The 22,530-nt window shown below is 45.2% G+C and overlaps 1 protein-coding gene across 8 annotated transcripts in view; it reads left to right on the top strand.

Moving 5' to 3' along the window:
- Nucleotides 1-869: 869 nt before the first annotated feature.
- Nucleotides 870-22,530, top strand: part of rgs12b (regulator of G protein signaling 12b) — a 41,146-nt gene continuing 19,485 nt past the window's right edge. For 6 of the 8 annotated variants that reach the window (XM_047579146.1, XM_047579151.1, XM_047579149.1 and 3 more), the window contains exons 1-5: nucleotides 870-1,025; nucleotides 2,041-3,337; nucleotides 3,588-3,827; nucleotides 4,049-5,038; nucleotides 9,695-9,814. In XM_047579146.1, coding sequence (XP_047435102.1) covers nucleotides 2,255-3,337; nucleotides 3,588-3,827; nucleotides 4,049-5,038; nucleotides 9,695-9,814 — 2,433 coding nt within the window. In that variant the 5' untranslated portion in view covers nucleotides 870-1,025; nucleotides 2,041-2,254. Of the gene's footprint in view, nucleotides 1,026-1,055; nucleotides 3,338-3,587; nucleotides 3,828-4,048; nucleotides 5,039-9,694; nucleotides 9,815-22,530 lie in introns of those variants that run through there. The other 2 variants (XM_047579148.1, XM_047579147.1) reach the window with 2 other exon arrangements.

The raw sequence follows: 22,530 nt of genomic DNA on the forward strand, positions 1-22,530 counted from the left end.
TCCCTATAAAACTAAGACTGAAAGACATTGTCTATTTCTGTTACAATTTTTAAGAGAATATGGTCTCTTGAAGAAATAAAGCTGTTATTGAGATTTCCTTTGTGGGGAAATTGTGTCAAACTGAGATTGACAGCTCTTATGGCAAACCAGCTGAAGGTGTTTTATATGTTCGCAGACAATGATATTACCCACCGGATCCACTGTGTCTGTAATGCAATCAACCTGCGAGGCAGTTTAAAATGTTTTGCCTCGTCTTCCGTCCCTGCCAGAGAGGCCGAGCCGTTGCCAGCCAATTAACCAGAGAGGCAACAAAAGGTCGGGCTGAGCCGGGAAGACGCCACAGGCAACAAAAATACACATGTTCATGTAAAGGTCCAGAGTCTTGACCAACCGCCTACTTCCCCAGTTATTACATTTTTTGCAATTTCCTTTTCTCGAGCAGACTGTAAATCTTTTTTATACACCAGGCTACAGTATGAAAGTTTACTGTTGTTAAACAGCACTCATTAGGAGGTGTGGTTCATGATTAAAAGGTATTAACAGGATTCCCGGCAGCTGCCATATGGCTCATGTAGACCTGAAATCATGATGGCACAGGAATTAAGCAAAGATTGGTGGCTTCTTACGGATGAATTTGGATGTACACTGAAGCAGGAAATTAAATCCCAGTGATGTTTTAGGCAGAAAATAAAATCAGACGTGTGCTGTGCTTCAAGTTGAACTTTGTTTCATGACTTTAATAGTTTATACTACTGCTAAGCTAATATGGCCTATATATGATATGTGAACTTCACTTCATTCCCTTGCATCATTTGAACAGTTTTAAAGTCCCCCCTCCCTCTCCTCGTACCCAGTCTAAACACACCTCCCTCTCCTCCAGTCCTCCTCCTCCTCTTAAGGCTACTTCGCCAGATGGTGCAGTCTTTTCTTTTGTTTACCCATCGCCCCTGAGTTTACCTATCCAACCTTAGCTACTAAACTATGGAAACCTCACGAGCAGGATCGCCACGGCTGGACACCCACCAGTAAGTCATTTCTTTTTATACCTTCTACAGCTCCAAACGTCTTTCATGACAAAGACCTGCATCCTTTTCTTATTTCTCTTCTTTTCACAACTCCTATTTTGGCCAGCTGTTGTCGTTTCTTGCTGTCGGTTTTTACCACTGGTGTAAAGACAACTAAATGCAGCGCGCTCCCATTTGAAGACCACTCCTTAATAATTGTTTTAGCGTCTCTTGTGGTGCGTTTTGACACCTGTGGATACGAACAGGCTACTGTTGGTACTTTTATTTGTGATTTCTCAACCTAAGTTTTGCCAATTTGTCCGCGTAGCCGTTCTCCGCGTGATTGACAGCTGCGGCAGCCACTGAGCGCACGTGAAAGTGTGTGTACGCCGCCGTCGCCACGGTTACAGGCCGACATTCCAAAGGCCTGGAAACAGAGGGGCGGGCCACGGGTTAAGCATGGGTGTGTGCACGTTAAAACAGCTATTCACGGCAAGAAAAAAAAGTTTTAAGCAACCCACACGAACTGAGAAAAAAGCACGCGTTTCTCAGTGCCAAGTGAAAAACACGCCGCTGTCGTTCTCTCTTACTGGCGACCACTATTCTACCTAACTTTGCTAGCATGCACAGCTAACTAAGCTAACGGTAGCGCGTCTGCTAATCTCAGCTAACTGTTGCTCAGTGAATGTCGTAGACTATTAAAACAAAGTCTAACACAAATGAAAGCTATTATGTTGGTAAAAAGAGAGTATTAATTTCAAAGTTAAAAGTTGTACAGATGTCCCACAGCGTTTACAGGTAGGTCTGTTTACCTGAACCTCTGATCCGGCAGCTCCTCCTGTACAGGTGTGGCTGTATCTGGCTCCTCCCCTTTACCTGCTAATTATCAACAACACCGCCACACATAGGCCAGAAAAAGCATGCTGGATATGACTAGTAGAGTTTCAAGTAGAGATAACAGAAGTATATAGTCAGTATATAGTTAAGGTGGCAAAACATCTCACACATGTCCGTGTTCTCTTCTTTTGTGGCTCAGGTAACTTTTCTGGAGTGACACCAGGATGGCAGGGCTAGCACGGCTGTGCCAAAACTGAGGCCAGGCTCTCACCCATCTGCTGCATTTTGAACCGCTCCTCGCTTTTTCGTAGCAGCGTGACAGCAGACAAGAGGACCGACACTGGATATGCATCGCGTTCGTGCTTGAGCAGAGCCTGGGGACTTATAATGAGAAAGTGAAGTTCACTGAATCAATGGACAAGAGAAAGTATCCTGGCACAATGTCCAGGCAAATGGATGCGTCATCCAAGAGGCGCCCGTGTGGTGGAAGTGGACTGAACTTCCACCAGCCTTCCCAGCCCTCCTCCTCGTCCTCCCAGCAGGGCCGTATCCGGGCTGTGGAGGTGGCACGAGGGAGAACGGGTTATGGTTTCACACTGTCAGGCCAAAGCCCTTGTGTCCTCAGTTGCATCCTGAAAGGGAGCCCTGCAGACTATGTGGGGTTGCGTTCAGGTGACTACATCCTCTCCGTCAACGACATCAATGTCTCCAAGGCTTCTCATGAAGATGTGGTCAAATTAATCGGACGCTGCTCGGGTGTCCTGAAACTAGTCATTGGAGAAGGAGAGCGTCACAGGCGGCCCCACCACCACCACCAGCGCTCCGCTGGCAGTCGTCATCACAGCAGCAACACGATGGCAGCATCTTACCTGGACTCCTGCTCTAGTGATGATGAGTTGGACGGTTTCTATGACAACAGCATTAACAACAACAATAACAGCAGGTCAGGCGGTGGGGCTCGCGGAGGCTGGTACAAACCCAAAATGGATTCCAAACAGCTGGGCATCAACAGGGCAGAGAAGGTGGTGGCAGAGCTGCAGTCTGGGGGAATTTTTAACATGATCTTCGAGAACTCCAGTCACTCCTCCAGCAGCTCGGACAAGGAGAGGCCCGGGGTTACGTCATCATCAAAGCCACGCCCGCTCTCGGATCCAGAGTTCCCTCAATATCGGAGCACCTCTCGTGCCCAGAGCAACCCCAACCTTCTCTCTGAGGAGGAGATGGCCCAAGTTTTAAATGATGATTCAGTCTTTCTGGAGTCAGACTTCCGCCATCTTCACCTTGAGGAGCAGGACGTGGACGTAGGGGACGGAGGCGACTTGGGCCTCGAGCCCAGCGAGGGTATCCTCAATGTGGGAATGATCGTTGGCTATCTGGGCTCCATAGAGCTTGCCTCCGCAGGGACCAACCTGGAGAGTGACAGTCTGCAAGCCATCCGAGGGAGCATGAGACGCCTGAGGGCGGAGCAAAAGATACATTCACTGGTCCTCATGAAGGTGTGAAGGAATGTTTTGTACATCTGCATGTGATAACTTTAGCATGCGTTGGCTATCTTAACTGCAAATACCTTGTAAGCCATATTATGTCAGGCCTCATATGAGTCAAAGAATACACTAAAAAATGATACACTACAAACACCTTATAACATGGAAACCTGTCTGGATTAATATTATTTCTCTTCACTGTGCTTTTATCATTACTTTTCCTGGTATCAAATTGTAACATGCATTCATTATACCCTGCCAGGTCATGCATGACAGTGTGCGTTTGTGCAGCGACAGAGGTCAGGTCCTGGCCACCTACCCTGCAGAAAAACTAGCTTTCAGTGCTTGTTGTCCTGATGACCGCCGATTCTTTGGACTGGTCACGATGCAAGCCACAGATGACCAGGACGATCACCACTACAGTAACGGGCGAGACGAAGAGGGCAGTTTGAGGACTTCCTGTCATGTGTTCATAGTTGACCCAGACCTCTGTCACCACCAGGTAAAAACAGAGAGAGGCAGCAAGTAGGAGTTGATGAATTATTATAAAAATGTGATATCAGAAAATAGTGGTAATAATAGTTTTGTTTTGTTTTCTTAGGGAAGCAGAGCCATAAAGAAATTAGAACCAATGCAGTTTTTTAGTCACAGAGTAGATGGAGTTAAAAAAAAGGGATCAGATATCAATATTAACCGCTGCTGTCACTCTGATTGTTTCCTCAGGTCCATATGGGGGTCGCTAGGAGGTTTGGCTTTGAGTGTACCCCTGACCCAGACACGGGAGGCTGCCTTGAATTCCCTCCCAGTTCTCAGCCTCTCCTCCAGTTTGTTTCTGTCCTCTACCGGGACATGGGAGACAACATTGAGGGGGTTCGGGCCCGTGCTTTCCATGATCCAGACAACGACGCCCAACAGAACCACAGCACCAGCAGCAACAGCGACAGCGGGATCGGCAACTTTTTACCAGAAGAGAAGAGCAACAGAGTTCTTTTAGTTGACCTCGGAGGTCCTCCCAATCACAACCACATCTCTGGTCCACGACACTGGGACAGCCCACCCTCGTCCCAGCAGGCCTGGAGCCCGACGCTAGGAGTTGCAGCCTCTCTTCCCCCTCCTCCGCCTCCTCCTCCTCCTCCGGCGTTAAGAAATGGCCACTACCGTCACGACCCACACCTGGCTGACCTCCCTCACCCTCTCCCCTTATCTCACCCCGATGTCCCTGGCAGGCATTCAAGAGGGGTCCACCCACACCACTACTCGTCAGGGAAGCGGGGAGGAGCCGTTGGGGGAGGAGAATGGAGAGGCGCTGTAGGGGTGGAACCACAGCGGTGGCTGCCAGTCCATGTGCTGAGAGACTGGCGTCAGCAGCACCACCACCACCACAGCCACATCCAGGGCCTGAGCAGCGATCAGGAGTCCTACGCCGAGTCCACTGACGGATGGTCCTCAGCCAACTGCAGCACCCTGCCCCCACCCATGAATAAGATCCCGGCCGACCGATACCGGGCCCCACTGGCCCCTGGGGATCCCCTGCCACCACCTGGAGGGAGCCAACCTCCTCCCCCCTCACATCCCCACTCCCATCGGCTGGCTGCTCAGAAAGATGAGTGGGCTAAGAAGTTGTTCGGTGCAGGAGACAGAGAACGTGCTGGAGCGGCGAGAAGTGAAAGAGAGAAGAAACGAGGAGGGAACGCCAAAGAAGGAGAGAAAAAGGTACGTTATTAATGAAGTTGTTAAAGCATTTGAATTAGTAGAACTCTGCTCGGGTCAGTTTTTATGCTGTTAACCCATATTTTAACCAGACTTTCCAATAATCAAACTGGCACAGTGCATTCACTGATGTGCTACACTGTGCCAGTTTGTAGGCTGTGGAAGAGTTGTGTTAAAACTAACCATGAGATGAGAAGCCCAGGCGGCAGGTAGCATCCCCCATCACACTTTCCTGTGGTGGAAATTTACTCTGACTAGAGTATGTCCAAGACTACGGTTTATTGAGGCCATTAATCCATCTGTCTTCATGCCACTGCCCTCCATCACGCTCTCACCTTCTTCTTCTCAAGGCCTAGTTTTTAACCCATTCAGACCTCGGATGAAATTTGTTTTCATAAAAAACTTTTCACTCATTTAAAAGTTTTTCGTGGCTGTACTACTCTGAATAAGACGATAGTCCCGGTTGGCTGTCTTCCCAGACTTAGTACAAGTGGATTGATGAGTTATTTATCCTCACCGCTCCAGTATCAGTTCGTGCATAATGCATTCGCCAGACATCTGCCTTCACCTGAAAACCACCTGTTTCCCAAACTGATGAGACTCAGTGTTACAACAGAGCAGGTTTTGTGTAATTCTATTGTATGCTGGTATTTGTTTAGTTTAATAAATAAACTGGCTGCATTATTTTATGAGATTGACTGGATTCCGTCTGCATCCATCAGTCTCTTGGCTCGTCCGCTGAAATGCTCATACACAAATGTTTACAGGGAAACAATTGTATTTCCTTACATACATTTACATTTTACAGAGGTTGGAAGGATAGTTTCCTTGATACAGAAGGAGGCTGCTGGTTCTCCTAGTTAAACTGTTGGTGGCTAGGGTCCCAGGGACCCCAGGGGACAATCAGAGGAAGTGTTCACAAGGTCAGGGGCAAGGCATAGACTGACAGTAACAGGAAGGTGGATGTTAACCTCTCCGAACAATGCCCTCAGACAGGAGACTCGGAGCCTTGGAGGCTGTGTCTGTCGTGATGGAACCATACTTATTTGTAGTCCAGAGAAATTTGGATACTTATTGTACTACTTTTTCCCTCAAAGTGTGTTAGATTTATGTAGACATTTTGCTGCCTTATCAAAAATAGCATGCAATGAGGTGTTATTGTTGACAGACTGTCAGCACTGGACACATGGTGGTGCTGTTTCACTACTTAAACCTTCGTAGCCCTTCTCTCTCTAATGAGAAACCTATTCGGGTGTTTTGAAAAATGTCATCTATGAGTGAGCTTAACTCTGATCGCAGAAATTCAATAAAACTAGGCCTCAATTTGTGTGAAACATACAGAGTGGAAACGTGATAAACGTGACACAGCGGTCATTATAATTGAGCAGCTGTTGCTTGGGCGGCGCAGTGGGTTGCTGCTCACTGGTTGGCAGTTTGATCACTGGCCTCTCCTGTCTTCATGTCAGAGTCTTAATGGTCAAAAGGGTGGCAGCTCCCCCGCCCTCAGCGAGTGTATCAGGGTGAATGGGAGGCTAATGGTACAGACCTGTGAACGTTAAAAGCCTGTCACTAGCATGCTCTATATATTAATTCAGCCTCCTGGTTTCTAGTATTATACATATATTTATATACTAAAAATATTATTCTAAATAATATTCTATTGTGGATGATGGTTTTTGATGGTTTTAACCGGAACATTGTTGTAAACAGGAAGGATGCTTTGATTTTCTCTGTGACAATGACACAGTGCGCTCTTACAAGATAAGAGTTGTGAGTTTTTCGCTAAAACGTGACCTTTTAGATCTTTCTCTGAAGAAATGCTCTGGTGCAGTGACACTCAAATACAACCCCCAGCTACACCGAGTCACATCTGGTGTCACTTCGATCAAAATCTCTGATTCTCCCAGAAACTCTCCGTGTTGTCATTCCAAATACGACTTCTTTCAGACTTACTGGGTTAAACAGAGGTCATGTGAATAGTTGAGTCCACACAAGTAATTGAGTGTTCAAATCTGTGTTATCTGACACACACCCACCCACCCACACAAACACACACACACGGATACAGATGCAGGGTTGACTCTGTATCCAGGCAACACCGCTGGTCATCGCCTGATGAAATGCAGAGAGAACCTGCTCCTAACCAGCCAGTCACATCCAACTCGTGCTTGGCTCGTCAGCATCGATTAATTACATTAGTCTGATTAAGGCGACCTCCTACAGAACAAGGAGATTAAGCCTAATGGCATTTTTGAGGGGAGAGACAGAATATTTCTGTTGTTCTCCAAAGATGAAAGAACAGCAATTGCTAAATGGCTAATTGTTGACTTGTAAAGGCAACACTAATCCTCTTTTCCCCTTTTTCAGGTTTACAGCACCTATGAGTGTGCTTACATCATTGTCAGATGGCTTTGGCTAATAAATCTCGATGCCCCTGTGACTAATTTTCTCATGTGCTTAGTTTAGGCAGCAGTTTATGGCATCGTATAATGGCTGTGCTGTTTGAATTTTATTCCAGTTAGTGTCTTTCCACTCCTACATAGTCCTACATATGTTAAAAATAAAAGCTTGAATATATCTAACATTAGATTGAAGTACTCTTTATATACTGATGGTCGCCATACAGGTTGTAACATGCCGCTGACGTACCCTTCTTCGTATGTCCACCTTCTCTCTGTACTGACGCTGTAGTCGGAGGGGTGACTAAAGGGTGACCTGGTTCTGCAGGCAGAATCACAGGACTGTACATGTTTGAGTCTAACATGTGGAATTTAACATTTAGGTGGAAAAAAAAGAGAAACCCATCAGAAACAGATGTGCATGTGTACCAGAGGAAGTCTCAAGGCAAAGGCATGTTGGACGGTCTACGTGTTATGTGGTGTCTTTTCTTAAAAAATAAAAAAAAGACTAGTAGTTTTAACATTTGTAGTTTGGATGGATGAATTGGCCGGTTAATGTCATTAATGCGATCTGTCTCGCCCAGTGACTGCTGAGATAGGCTGAGATAGGCTGAGATAGGTGTGAGGCCCCAGAGGACAAGCAGAAGATGAATGAATGAATGCCATTAATGCATGACGTCATTATTAAGAGGCGAACTCAACTGCTTGGCAACCGGCTGTCATAGCTGTTAAACAGCTGTGTAAACACCGTAAAGTTTCCATACACCAGCAATAAAATGTTACATCATCTTCTGAGGGCGTCCTGTAGTGTCTGGTAACAGAAAGTTCTTAGTGGGGGCCTTTGGGTGCTATGGTTTGAGGGGAGCGGCCTCTGTCGGATCGTCCCACAGATAGTTGATCAGTTTGGAGGCCAGGTCAACACCTCGGGCTGTTCTTCATGATTCTTGAGATGCTCCTCATTAGTTTTCGTAGCTTAGAAGACCTTTATGGTCCTGTATGTGATGGCTGCTGCTGCCGCTGGGGAGTGTCGTTGCTATGGGGAGGTGAATGTAAGTAACATGCAAATGAATACCAGGGGTAAAGGCCCTTCACCTGTCAGTGGTTGTACTGTTGTGGCTGATCTGTGAATGTTTGATTAAAGAAATTGCATGTGGTGTGTCATATTTTATACAGTGTTATTTTGAAAGTATGTAGGGAGAGAAGGTGTGAGTCCTTTCACAGACCAGGACCTGACAAAATGCAGGCTTTCCTCTGAATCCAGCGATGTGTTATCAGTTGAGTGAGTCAGCGCTGTAATACATTTCAAGACATTTCAAGTTCACCAGCTGCCAGAACAATGCGAGTAAACTCAGCTTGAAGAAATACTATGATACTACGAGTTATAACAACATATAAAGTCACATTATCTATTGAAGAAAACTCATTTCATCTTATCAAAATGACCTCACATTCCCTCACTGTTTCAAAGAAACAGATTCACTATTTTCATATCAGTTGTCATTTTAAGCTGAGAGCACTAATGTTAGTGTTTCTCATCTTGACATCGGATGGCAAGTCTTAAAGTTTACCTGAACTTCAGACAGATTCAACCCATATTGTTTGTTCCAAAATGTAACATTTATTTTAAAATATATTGATAAGATGAAACAAAGGTTGGCATTGGCATTAAAGACAGTGCCCCCACTTAACATATTTAGAGGGGAGGACATTAACAATCCATCCACCAGAAATAGCCTATTTGAAAAGCATTTGTGGTAGGGAAACAGGTTCTGATATCCACCCGTCCTTTATGCTTATGGTGGCTGATGGTCTACCGCGGTTTAATCCTCTTTTTTAGAGCCTTGTTTCAAAGGTACAATCACTTTATGGTATTACTTCTGCTCAATTAAAAAATGCAAGAAATTGCAGCTGCCTATATATTTTCCAGTATTGACACCACAGCACCTCTCCTCCTCTTCCATTGCTTTTTTTCGACTCAAAATGTAAACCTATGAGTTAAATGAACACTGACCACACAGACAAAATGCACACAAAGTCCAGTCAATGGATTACTTGAAGTTTCATTTTTGAAAATGTTACTTAACTAAACTAAATTATCAAACACTTGTCATGAGCATTTGGAGTTGTAGAGAAGAAAAACGTGCACGTGACTCAGTGTGGCCGTTTAAAACCATCCGTACATTCAGACCTGGGAGCTTCACCCATACCTGCTGTATGAACCACATGTACTAAACCTGTCTGTCTTGTCTGTTTGCCTCAGGGTGGTCGGTTCCGTGGTCTGACCATGGGGTTCCCTCCCCTCGCCCAGCGCTCCTCAGCCAGACGCTCCTTCGGACGCTCCAAACGTCTCAGCCTGGCCCGCTCCCTGGATGACCTGGAGGTAGGAGCTACGCATGAGCACACGCACACACGCACACACACACACACACACACACACACACACACACACACACACTGTTACTGCGCTGTGTTGTTTTGAGCCGCACATACAGCACTCATCGATAATAATAACAGCTCATCCACACTATACATCCTCACATGGCGCATCCAGCCTCCCTCTCACGTCACCCTGGCAACACGCAGGCAGTCATCTTAAGGAACAAGCCTCGAAATTTAAGGTTATGGATTTGAGTTGAGATCCCTGTACACGCCTCAGATGCCAGGAAATTGCCAGGAAATTGCTTAACAACCATTTCCATTCATAGTTGACTAAATACAGTAAATGTTTCCTGGGTGCAGTGTGGCTACAGTCTTATAGGAATCATCCCCTCTTTCTACTTTTAGCGTCAAGGAAAGACCTCACGTCCGGTATTTTGAGAGCCTGACATCAATAAACATCTATTCTTGTTGCTGTTATTTAAAATTTTCAATTGGGGATATAAAGCTAATGATCATTCAATTTTTATTCTTGTCGTGACAGTTGGCGTGTGTGTTGGCAGGACCAGAGTAGGGTCCCTGTTTCTCGAGAATATTTCATAACAGTGGTTTTGGTTCTTAGATACAGATCAGAGGAAAGCTAAATATTTCCGCCGTTTAGTGGTGACTGGGGCACTCTGGGAGCAGATAAGCAGATTCCACAATGTTGCTTCAGCACTGACAGTTTTTCCTTATATACATTTTTGCCATTTTTCCTTCACTGAAGCAACAGGAAGCATGCGCCCGAGGGTGGGTTTAAACTGGTAAAACTGCATCTTAATCTCCCGAAACTGTTTATAAGTAATGTAAAAAAAAAAAATCTTGTGAATGCTCCACAAAATAAAAACCTGTTTGTTTTTGCCCTCGCTTGCATCCAATTAGATTTGCAGTCCACGTATTTAATTGTTTTTCATCATGGTGTTCAGCACATTCCCTGCTATTATATTCATTTTCATGTAAACCTCACACGGATATTTCCAAAAAAAAATATTCACCAGCACCATGGCCACCATTGTATGAGTGTGACAGGGGTAGATAATCCTATTGCCAGAGCATCCCAGGGCAGGGTTCCCCTCCTACTGCCTCTATTCTACCTTTTTTTCTTCCGGTCGTTTGGCCTTTCTCTCTCTCTGCACATGCAGTAATGTCCACAAACAGAGAGGGCTTTGTGTTGTGAGTGGGGGCAGGAGAAAGAGATTGGTGTGTGTGTGTGTGTGTGTGTGTGTGTGTGTGTGTGCGACGGTGTGGTGGTGGGAGTAATGGAGTGTTAGCCTGCACTTCTAATGAGCTCTGATGAGCAACAAGCTGGCATTCGCCTCGTTAGTGAGGCCTCAGCTCAAAAGGGCGTACTGTATATTGACATGCACACACACAGGGTGTGAAAAAGTCTTGGCCCCCTTCATAATTTTATTATTTTTTTTTTTTGCATGTCTGTCACTCTTCTGTTTTAGATCATCAAACAAATATAAATATAAGGTAACACAAGTAAACACAAAATGCAGTTTTCAAATTAAAGTTTTTATTACTTAAATAGGACCTGCCTGACAAAGTGAAGTAGACCAAAAGATCCTCAAAAGGTAGACATCATGGTGTGACCCACAGAAACTCAGGAGCAAATGAGAAAGAAAGTCATCGAGGTCTATCAGTCTGGAAAAGGTTATAAAGCAATTTCTAAAGCTTTTTGACTCCACTGAACCACAGTGAGAGACATGTAGTGGTGTAAAAGTACCACCTCGTTTCAAAAAAAGAACGTCATACCTGAGGTAAAATCTGGAGGTGGTAGTGGGATGATCTGGGCCTGTTTTACTGCTTCAGGACCTGGAGGACTTGCTGTGATAAATGGAGCCATGAATTCTGCTGTCTACCAAAACATCCTGAAAGAGAACGTCCGGCCATCTGTTCATGACCTCAAGCCGAAGAGAACTTAGGTTCTGCTTCAGGACAATGATCCAAAACACACCAGCAAGTCCACCTCTAAATGGATGAGGAAAAGCTAAAAGAAGACTTTGGAGAAGCCTGGTGAAAGTCCGGACCTGAATCCTATTGAGATGCTGTGGCATGAAATTAAAAAGGTGGTTCATGCTGGAAAAACCTCCAATGTGGCTGAATTACAACTATTCTGAAAAAATGAGTGTTATCAGAAATGACTGATTGCGGTTGTTGCTGCTAATAGTGGCCCAACCAGTTATTAAGAGGCATTCACATTCACAAAGGACCACGTGGGTTTGGATTTTGTTTTCCAACCACATTTTGTGTTCACTTGTGTTATCTTATAATATTTAAATTTGTGTGATGATTTGAAACATGTAGGTGTGACAAACATGCAAAAACTTAAGACATCAAGAAGGAGGCCAGCACGTTTCCACACCACTGTATCTGCATGCATGGTATCGCGAATAAGACGCAATCCTAAATCTGTGACACACACATACATACATGGCTCTCGGGCATCTTGTTATCTGCGCTGTTTAAGCGTCTCCAGCAGCCTCCAGGCTGCAGTCGCTGCTGCTGATGTAGCCCTGGATCTGATTGTAAAGCTTAGCAATCACACAAAGTCTGCATTATCAGATAAGGCAACGTCTTATGACAGCAGAAAGCCACAGACTGGACACATCTGTTCTCCTTCAGCTGTTTGTCGGGGTCCTTTCAGTTGTGTGATGAACCTCTTTGCCGCGGTGTTTCGTTGCGCTGTACACGCAGCACATGCTTAAGGTCACTGTTAAATAACACACTAAGAGCTTTGTTTGAAAGCACAGATGTTTAAACCACAGAGTGCTCTCTATAGAGAAATAATACATCTTTATATACAGCTAACTACGTTAACCATTTCGTGGACATGCCCCACTGATGCACATACTGTACAAACCATCATCAAGAGGTTCTTGAAGGTTGAGGCCTGAGCTGCACTGAACTGGTCCCAGGTGTGTAAGCGTGAATCACTCCATGGACAAACGCACAAATATAATTAACAAACAGTCACACAGCTAGGCTGATTGCGAGGCTGAATGCGGCTGTTTTCCCCATGAACTGTAGTTTAACCAGCAGTGGAGGATGATGAAATTTCTCTCCAGTGGAGCTCAAGTGATCTAAGAGCCACTTCCAGCAAGGTCTTCAAAATACAGAGGCAGTGCGCTCTGTTTTGAAGTAGCACGTGGGGGCGTAGGGTGTTTGGTGCTTTCAAACTGTTTTATTCTTTGTACTATCAGACAGGTACGGACTGTATAGCGATGCCCTGACAGATGTAAATACACAATTTATTAACATAATATAAAATACTGACTTGTATTCAGTGCAGTCTACTGCTTCTTTTGGATTTATTTTAAACGCTTGAATGGAGTGGATGGTGGCTAATGAAGTGTAAACTGTGTAAATAGAATTATCAACTGGGGCTACACACAATGGGGCGATGTATGATAACTGCTGTAAAGTCCTGTCCACAGAAATAATAATAATCTGCAACTCATCTACTGCTACCACTTATCCTCACAGGGGTCGCGGGGGTTGCTGGAGCCTATCGCAGCTGACACCCTGGACAGGTCGCCAGTCTATCGCAGGGCCAACACAGAGACAAACAATTATTCGCACTCACACCTAGGGTCACCTAGGGTGTGTGTGCGTGTGTGTGTGTGTGGGACAAAGTGTGATGCGTCTCTAATCAGAGCTCAACTCCATCTACAGCACACAACAGACAACATAGAGGAAACACAATGCTGTGGCCATCAGACTGTGAAAAAAGATCATGGCAAAAACAAGTACTGCTAAAAAGCCATGATGCTCTCCCCACAGGAGACCGGAGAGCCTGGTTCCTATTGTTATTGCCACTTTATTCTTAGAAATCAAAGACAATTAGATTACCAGCACACATGTAGGAATGGGCCCTTTGTTTGCGTTCTTTATGTGTGCATTCCTGCTTGTTTTTTGCTGTCTGTTTGTGTGACTTTACCAAAAGCTAATTGATTTAAGGGCCTGATGTGGACACATTCAGTCAGTCTCTCTCTCTGTCGGGGATGGTGGGAACTTTCAGCTGAAGTCACATCACAGCCTTCGCCCGAAGACGTGCCTGACACTTTTCCCTACCCTTGACTCTCAGTTCAAGTAAAGCAATAATTGAACAGTGGTGCAATATATTCAGGTTTTTTGTAAGATGTACACAGCTCTATAACAAAAATTCAGTATCAATCAACCTCCCAGAATTACTCCCATGTGATTTATTTGTATTATTTATGTATGAAAAGACATTCATAAAAGTAGTTAAAGTACTGGTCAAGTTTATCTTGATAAAATACTCATTGGTAGTGGTTGTAATTAATTTTGAAAGTCTTTACAAGCGTGCTCTAAATGAATGAAGGTGCTGCTGTTGCAGAGGTATGTGGCATTGGTGCCACAGGGTTTTGTAATTGAATCCATTACAATAGAAGCTCTGCACTTTTTGTGTCGCTCCTTTTCAGGCAACAGTGGTTGTCTGAAAATTGTCCTTCTAACATCTATTTTAGTTGAATTAGTCACAATATTTTGTTTCTAAACCAAGTAGACTCAGTGCCTGAACCTTAACCAACATAAAAACCTTGGTCGGTAAATAACATGGCAAAATAATGGCCTCCACACAGGACACAACCCCCAGCTGTTCCTCTAATCACTAGTCCACAGCAGTTAATTATTTCACATTACTATGTGTTATTGGTAATTATTAGGCTTAGATGTAACCTTAGACAGATTCATCCACAAGGGAAAGTGCTTGGTCACAATAGCTGAAATAAAATATAATTAAAAATGTTGTAAAATAAAATAGTATAAGCAAAAGAAATGCACAAAATTAGCATGTAAACAAATGTGCAAGAAGTGGAGATGGAAGTAAATTTATATTATACACACTACCACATTGTACCTTCTCGTTCTGAGGATATGTTCACCCGAGTCTCCAGCTTCAGAAATCACAAGTGCACAGCAGCTCAGATTAGAGCCCAGATAAATGTCACACAGAGTTCTGGTAGCAGACACGTCTCTACATCTACTGTTCAGAGGAGACTGTGTGAATTTGTGGTCGAATAGCTCCTAAGAAACCACTACTAAGGAAAAACAACAAGCAGAAAAGGATTGTTTTTCCCAAGGAATGGACATTAGAACCAGTGGAAATCTGTGCTTTGGTCTGATGAGTCCACCGTGTCTTTATGTATATTTATGTATATCTACATGCATGGTTCCCACTGTGGATAGCTGGGGAGGAGGTGTGATGGTGCGGGGGTGCTCTGCTAATGCCACTGTTTTAGATTAATTCAAAATTTGCATTGCATTTTTCAGCTTCTTCACCTCCGCACCCCTGGAGTCCTGTGTTGAAACAAGTCTCAACTCTGTTGACATGGTCGGGATTATTTTTGTTTTTAGAAAGCCTCCATTATAACCACAGACATTGCACAAATGCTTTCATTGGCTGAGCGGCGCTAACCGTGAGGAATAAACTCATCTCTCTGTGTACATTCGGTGGGACGTACATTATTCCTTTTCTACACACAGTCAACACCAATGTTGAAAAGCGAAAACTTCCCATTTTCCGTAAAAGTCTCCAAGTGTTTTGGAGCCATATTGTGGAAAACGTTACGCCTCGTGTCTGTAGGTGAAGTGTGTGTGGGGTGGTGCTTCATTTGTCGTCCTCACCCCTGGGCCAAGCGAAGGGTGTCCGGGTGAGTGCGTTCACCGTGTGTCAAGGCATGTTGAGGAATGCAGCTTGCTACTTAACTTCTCGTTGTGCACGGCCTGATCGATACGGATAGCTGCAGTCTCAGCCGTCAGCTGGAGGGTCTCGTCTTTCTGGAGAGTTGCTGGATCGGCTCTTTCTCTCTTGTTTTCCTTATTTTGTCCCCCCCCCCGTGATGAATGTCAGCTTGCTCCAGACGTGCGTGGGGCATGCTAATCAGATGACAGGACAGCGCTGAGGCTAACGCAGTCAACTCCTGGCTTGGCGTGTGGGTGCGTTGCTTAATGGTGAGGGGTCTCCCTCTGCAGCCGTGCCTACGCATTCATCTCCAGTTTTGTGTGTGCGCGCGTCTCTCAACCCACGGCGGTGTGGGTGGAATAGAAATTACGCGAGGGTGGGTGCAACGGCAGAGGCAGAGGAGGGGGAGAGGCAGGGCAGGGGAGAGAGGGGAGAAAGGGACGAGGAGGAGGGGGAGGAGGAGGAGGAGGAGGAGGAGGGGGGATGACACAGAGAGGGAGAGAGAGGGAGAGAGAGACGGAGAGGGAAGGGGAATCCAGCGACAGCGACGGTCTGTTGCGCCCTGGACATTTGGAAGCCGTCAAGCTTTTTCTCTCGGGTCTCCCTATGCGCGGCAGCACATTCAACAGCTGATGACAATGTGCAGTGAGGGGAGCTCTCACATGCAGTGCTGAGGATTACTTGTCTCTTCCTTCATGGAGCAGCAAACTTTGAGCGTGGATTCTGCCGCTGATCCAGTGAGTAAACGGGCTGCGTGCGTCCGTGGCTTTATTTGTGTGCGTGTGTGTGTGAGTTGTGTGCATGTGTCTTGGATTCACCGCACCAACAACTCCGTGGCTTCCGTCACACACAGCATCTAGATTATGTGTACGCCATCTGAGAGCAGTTTTCGCCCAACACTGCCGGACGGGCTTCTGTTTGTTCAGTTTGTAACAGATTTAAAACACTGATCCTGATCACTGACTGTGGCGCTTCAACGCGTGCAAACATCTGAGCCAAAGCTCCTGTCCAGCGCCTCTGTCTCTCCAGTGACCGGTGGCACATGCCAGTCATCTGGCACACATTTATCCGAGGAAAAATGAATTCAATGCAGTGAAAGTTAAGCTGCGAGGCCTGCGCCAGAAATGACAGGTCATGTGACGTGTGCAGGCCAATCGTCAGGCTCTGTTGGGTCGAGAGGAAACGTGTTTCTTTTGTTCAGTCCACTTGCGGAAAGTGGCTGATAAGGAGTATTATTAGAATCATACAAGAGAATGTCTGGTCTGCTAATGCCAACTCTTCTTTTTAAATTAGGTTATGCTGTCGTCCACAGTGATGGATGTGTGTGGTCTAACACAAGTCGTGTGCATCTCTGTGTGTGTGCGTGTGTTGTCTGTATGACATTTTGAGTTGAGGAGAGGGGGGTTGACACTGTGGTGGAAAGCAGCACAGGACATTATTTCACTGAACACAGTAGTGAGAAAAGAGAGCAGCCCCTCATCAGCCCTCTGACCCAACACACACACACACACACACACACACACACACACACACACACACACACACAGGCATAAAAAACTCATTCATGTTCAAAAAAAAAAAAAGTGAATTAGGACACAATCAGATGGCTGACGATAAAAAACCTGCACACACACATTTCTTTTTCTTCTTGAGTGTGTGTGTCCTCTGTGTGTGTGTCTGTGTGTTGTTCCTTGTGATATCCCCTGGGAGCAGAGTGTGTTGGGGAAGGAAAATCAGATGATGAGACAGGATCAACACAGCTCCTGTACGCGAAACACCTCGGGAGGAGTCACATTAGACTTCGCTCCGATTTCAAATACACACAAAGTACTTCTTTTTTATCTTCATCAAGTGCAAGACGGTGCAGTTTTCCGCATCAGCACAGTCAGACCGTGTCATGTGATAAGTCAGTTGTCAGACTCGGTTGTGTTTGCTGAATTTGTCATCAGTTGTAGACAAAATGAAAGCAGCTCTCTGCAGGGTCTGAGGCCGTACTTAAGCATATGTCTCGGCCAGCGTGTACGTTGCTGAAGCTCCACACGTGACCGTTGTTCTTCTTTACTTTATTTTTGAGATGTTGCTCGTGCAGCTCATCCAGCACCTAACTGTGCCAATCGCAGTTTACAAGGGTAGTAGCGCGTGACTCTTTGTCGCCTTTGAAAGAGATCTGAGAGTTACCACTTTCATAATTGACTTTTCAAGGAAACACACAACTAAAAAAAAAACAAAAAAAAACAGATAATGTTGTAATAAGCACAAATACTGCATGACTGTGTTTTACAGTATTTCCTCTGCTTCACTGAATCACTGGTTCACTGATGCGTGTTCTCCCAGCATTAAATAGAAAACGTTTTTTTTTTGTTCCTGCCCGATGCAGTGTCTCACCCAAATGGCACCAGCAGAGGGCAACATTGACTTTTATTGGGTGTGAGGCGTAGAAAAAGAAAATTAAACCATTCTCTGAAGAAATATGTTGTTTTATTGACATAGATTGGACGAACAGATGAGCTTCATTTTCCTCCACATCCACCCTCTGTCTTTCCCACGGGCTCTTGTTTTAAAATTAATTCAGTGTGAGACATGAGCTCCTCTCCTTTCCTTGTGTCAAAGTTTGAACTTCTGTAAATATTTCTGCTTGTATCATGATTACTTCTTGGAAAGAGATTAGATGAGTGAGAAATTCTGTTGTTGTCATGAAGTACCGCATTTTTTATTTTTTTTTACCTCCACGCATTAACCACAACAGGCAATCCATAGCTACTTGACATTTTCAAGACAATTACCTACATTACAATGTACTGTTATATACTGTAATTTAACTATGAAAAACTGAACTGACTGGTTATTTAGAGTGTGAGCACAATCCAACCCCAGGCTGAGACAAAAAGCAGTCGCTAACTGAGGCACGGTAGATACTAATAAACTGCAGTTACGCCCCTTTAACAGCGAGCTATACATGTACAGTACATTGTTATAACAATGTAAATGCATGTGCCTATCTGAAAACAGTCTTACAGAAATGCTAATATGCTGCAGATGCACAATAACTGTGAACATGTGTCTTGCATGTGTGCCTGTCCCTGTGTGTAACCCTGCTTTGTTACTGTCATATGATATGTGCTGAAGAAAATATTCCCCTTTCATGTTGAACTGGCCCAGAAAAGACCGTGATCTAACCTACACACACACACACACACACACACACACACACACGCTCACGCACACACACACACACATGCACACATACATACAAAGGAAAATATCTGCTCTGCCCAACCACAGGAATTAGGTTAAAGAGGGGAGTGAGACATGAGAAATATCTGTGCTCGTCCTCTCTTTTTGTCCCCTTCCCTTTTCTTCCTCCTCTCTCCCTCTTCTCATCAGGATGTGGATTCAGCCAACTTAAACTTTGTTGAATCCCTCTTATCCTGTGTGGCGCCTTAGCCCTTCTCCCTTCCCCTGCGTTGACAGATGTGATTTAAGCTGAGCTCGAGCACAGGTTACTTACAGAACACATCATTCATGCTTCTTCCTGGCCTGCTGTAGATCTGTGACCGACCAGTGAGCTGTGTCCTGAAACGGCGCCGCCGAGATTCGATCAGTTTGGATTTACCAGTTTTTTGTATTTGATGTGATTATCTGGAAAATGTTCTAAAAACTAGGTTCAAATGGGCAGCCTCTTTTTGCACTAGGAGCTCCGGTAATTAGTGCTTTGGCAGCGCCTTCAGCTTCAGTGTGTTATTGAGTGTGTGTGTGTGTGTGTGTGTGTGTCTGGTGGTAGTGGGCCAGTGAGGGGGGCTGAGTGCTGGAGCCATCCCTGATGTTGCTATGATACAGGGACGTGGAAGGTTAACATTAACTTTAGCAACAATACCGCACAGCATTTTGAGTTCAGTGGCCTCAAATGGTGCTTGTGGTGCTGAAAGGATGGCAGAGAATGTCCTTTTTTTTTTTTTTTTTTTTAAGGTCGGTAGCCTTTAAAGTGACATTTAAAAATTAATTTTAGGAACATGTAGAGGACACGGGTCCTCAAATCACTCTTCATGTGCTCTGGTTTGGACTTTGAAGCGTGCAGCTGGTTGAGATCAGAAAACGAAGCAAAAACAAAGACAACTGGTCTTGTTTGAGTGTTCTTAAAGAGGTTTCATCCTCTTCTCCTTGTGTTTTTTTCTTCATTCCTAATCGACTGGTGGACGGTTTAGGACTTGAAACACATGATTAGAGTCTGGTTAGGTTGCAAAACCTGTCTGCAATTAGAGGAAGCGTGTTATACGTTGTTTATATGTTGCAGATAAGTGGAAGTGCTGATAAAGCACTTGCATAAAGCAACAACAACAACAACAACAAGGTTTTAGTTTATCTGTTAATAATTTGAACTGAGCTGAACCAGGTTAAACACACGCAGCCACTTGGTGTTTGCGCTGGAGTCGTGTATAATTGACTCATTACTGTCAGCCAGCCAAGACAGTGGCCTCAAAACAACTGGAGGTAGAAGAGAAGGTGTGAGAAACCTTTTTTTTTTCTTGCCAAAACAGGAAATTAGGGGGAGCTACCGTAGGCTCAAAGCCATATGCACAAATTCAAATGCGTCCTTTGTGTGTGTGTGAGAAAGAAAAAGAGCGAGTGTGCGCGCACTGAAGCAGGCTGTTCTGTCCTGTGAAGTGTCCTTGTTTGCTTCTGTTGACCTTTTGACAAACCTGCAGAAATTCCGCCGATCAATTCAAAGCAGATGTCAGAGATGAAAGTTTTCTCACGTTCCCTCCTCTCATCTCTCTGGGTTTTTTATTTTGTGCCTGAATCAGGGAAGTTACTTTTTAAAGTCAGCCTGAATCCTGCAGCGTGTAGCTGAGTGCGATCTCAAACACGGCTGGCTAACTGTGATTTGAACACGGACGAATGGGAGAAAGGTGGAGAGGTGAGAGCCGTGCTGCAGCGTGATTGGCAGGCCGACCTTTGTTCCCTCCCCCTCTCGGTAACTGCTGCCCGATGGGGGCGTGTCACTATGGAAACCGAGCTGTCGGCGCGTCTGCGAGAGAATGGAACTTCCTAGTCAGTGTGCGGAGGCACGAATGTGTATGGGGAAGACAGTGTAGTAAGAGCATGTTAACAGCGAGATACGGGGCATTTATTCAGAGCTAGTTTCAACAGATAGTTTAAGCTGATTCTAAGGTGTGTGTGACTGAAGCATGACTCCATCCCCGCCGGGTGTCCGTATGAGTTTCCTGCCATAGATAACGCGTGAAGAAGCTCTGTCAGTGTGAGAGAGTGTTTTTTTTTTTTGCGTGGTTCAGATATGTAGATTGGGCAGCAGTGGGTTTGCTCCTCTTTGAGAGGAGGTCAGGATGAGCCTGAGGAAGAGGCTCTCCTTCAAGCGGGTCTGGAACTTCAACACAGTGAGTAGGACACGCGCGCACACACACAAACACACACAGTTTTACAAGTAGTGTTTATAAGAAAAAGTTTCCATCCTTTTTATTCACTTATCTGATGCACTTATCTCCAGAGAACTTATTAACCGCTGGATTCAAACGTTCAAAGGTTTCCCGCTGTTGAGGATGTTGTCAAAGTGTGACAAGTGGAAACAAAAACATCAAGTGCATTGTTCCTGGTTGACATGGCATTCCTTTCATACCGTGACTGTAGTTTACTTTTTTGTTGTGTACAGTTGATGATAAAAGCAGAGAAGGATGGAACCAGGAAGAGGGAGAAAATAAATGGGAGACTGAATGTCATTTGGAGCATGGAGGTGTTGTTACGCTCACTACGAGCGCAGAAGACAGATGGCAGGAAAATGTGGGGGGAAAAAAGGGCACAGGAGGAACGGGAAATCTATTAGAGGGAGGTAGAACAAAAGGGTGAAAGATAAGAGAGGGGAGACAGGGAAGATGAAATGAGCAAGCCATCTCGTCTGTCGTTAAGAATGAAGGGTCGCACCGGTGGTATCAGGCTATTGGAGTGTGTGTAAAGTGAGACAGGGAGACAGAGAGACTAACAAGATTGCGAGACGGCTGCGGGCTGTTTGTCTCTTCGCCTCGAAGCCAGATGTAGTCGGACCGGAGCGAGTGACAGAGACACGGAAAGAGGGAAGGAGACAGAGGTATTGACTGAGACAAATGGAGGCAGAAAGAGGCTATTTTTCTTCTGGCGTCTGTGGATCACATGGTTGGCACACTTCGCCTCCGATGCCCTGTTACGTTGTGTGCGTGTTAATGAAATTGAGGACGAAAACAGCTGTGAGACAATGGGGAGGTGAGCTCGGCCAGCTCTCTCGCTTCTTGAGAAATTCACTTAATTTAGCGCGTCGACTGGCAGCTGCCGGGCCGCGCTGGGTCTGTCGCTATTCCATCAGATTAGTTTGTGTTTACGTCTTGCTCTCTCCCCCGTCTGTGTAACAGCGGTGTGTTTTGGGCGACGGGCCAAGTAAAACAAGACGTGGATCACCGGCCCAGCCTCTGAGTCACATCTCCTGTGTGGCTCTATTGTAGGGAAACAAACATTATCTGCATTCCTTCCTTTCAGTGGAGGGGGGGGGGTATTGATTCCTGAGTGCGTTTCAGGGATTTATCTCTTCATCCCAGAATTCCAGAGGCGGTCACGGAGAATTTCACTTCGGGAAAGAGAGCGGAGTTTTCAAATATCTGCGGTGACGTTGATGCGGGGAACACTTTAGAGGCCACTGACGCAGAACAAGCGCATCGCTCGTCATTTGTGTTCCTCGAAAACCTTGATGTCTTTTTTGTTCCTTTTGTCCAAAAAGGATGGAATTGTTTGTGCCAGTACATCAATAGGCAGCAAGTAAAAAAAAAACAACACCTGCGCGTCCTTATTTGACTCACTTTTAGACCATGAGGACCCTGATTGGCTCCTTCACCTCGTCCTCTCTCCCCTGAGCTAAGCTATGCTATAGCTAAGTGATTTCATGGTTGCCAGTCCTGGCAGGATGACTCTGGTTTTCTCAATGGCAGCCACTA

This window comes from Mugil cephalus, chromosome 2 (genome assembly GCF_022458985.1).
Source record: "Mugil cephalus isolate CIBA_MC_2020 chromosome 2, CIBA_Mcephalus_1.1, whole genome shotgun sequence".
Lineage (NCBI taxonomy): Eukaryota > Metazoa > Chordata > Actinopteri > Mugiliformes > Mugilidae > Mugil > Mugil cephalus.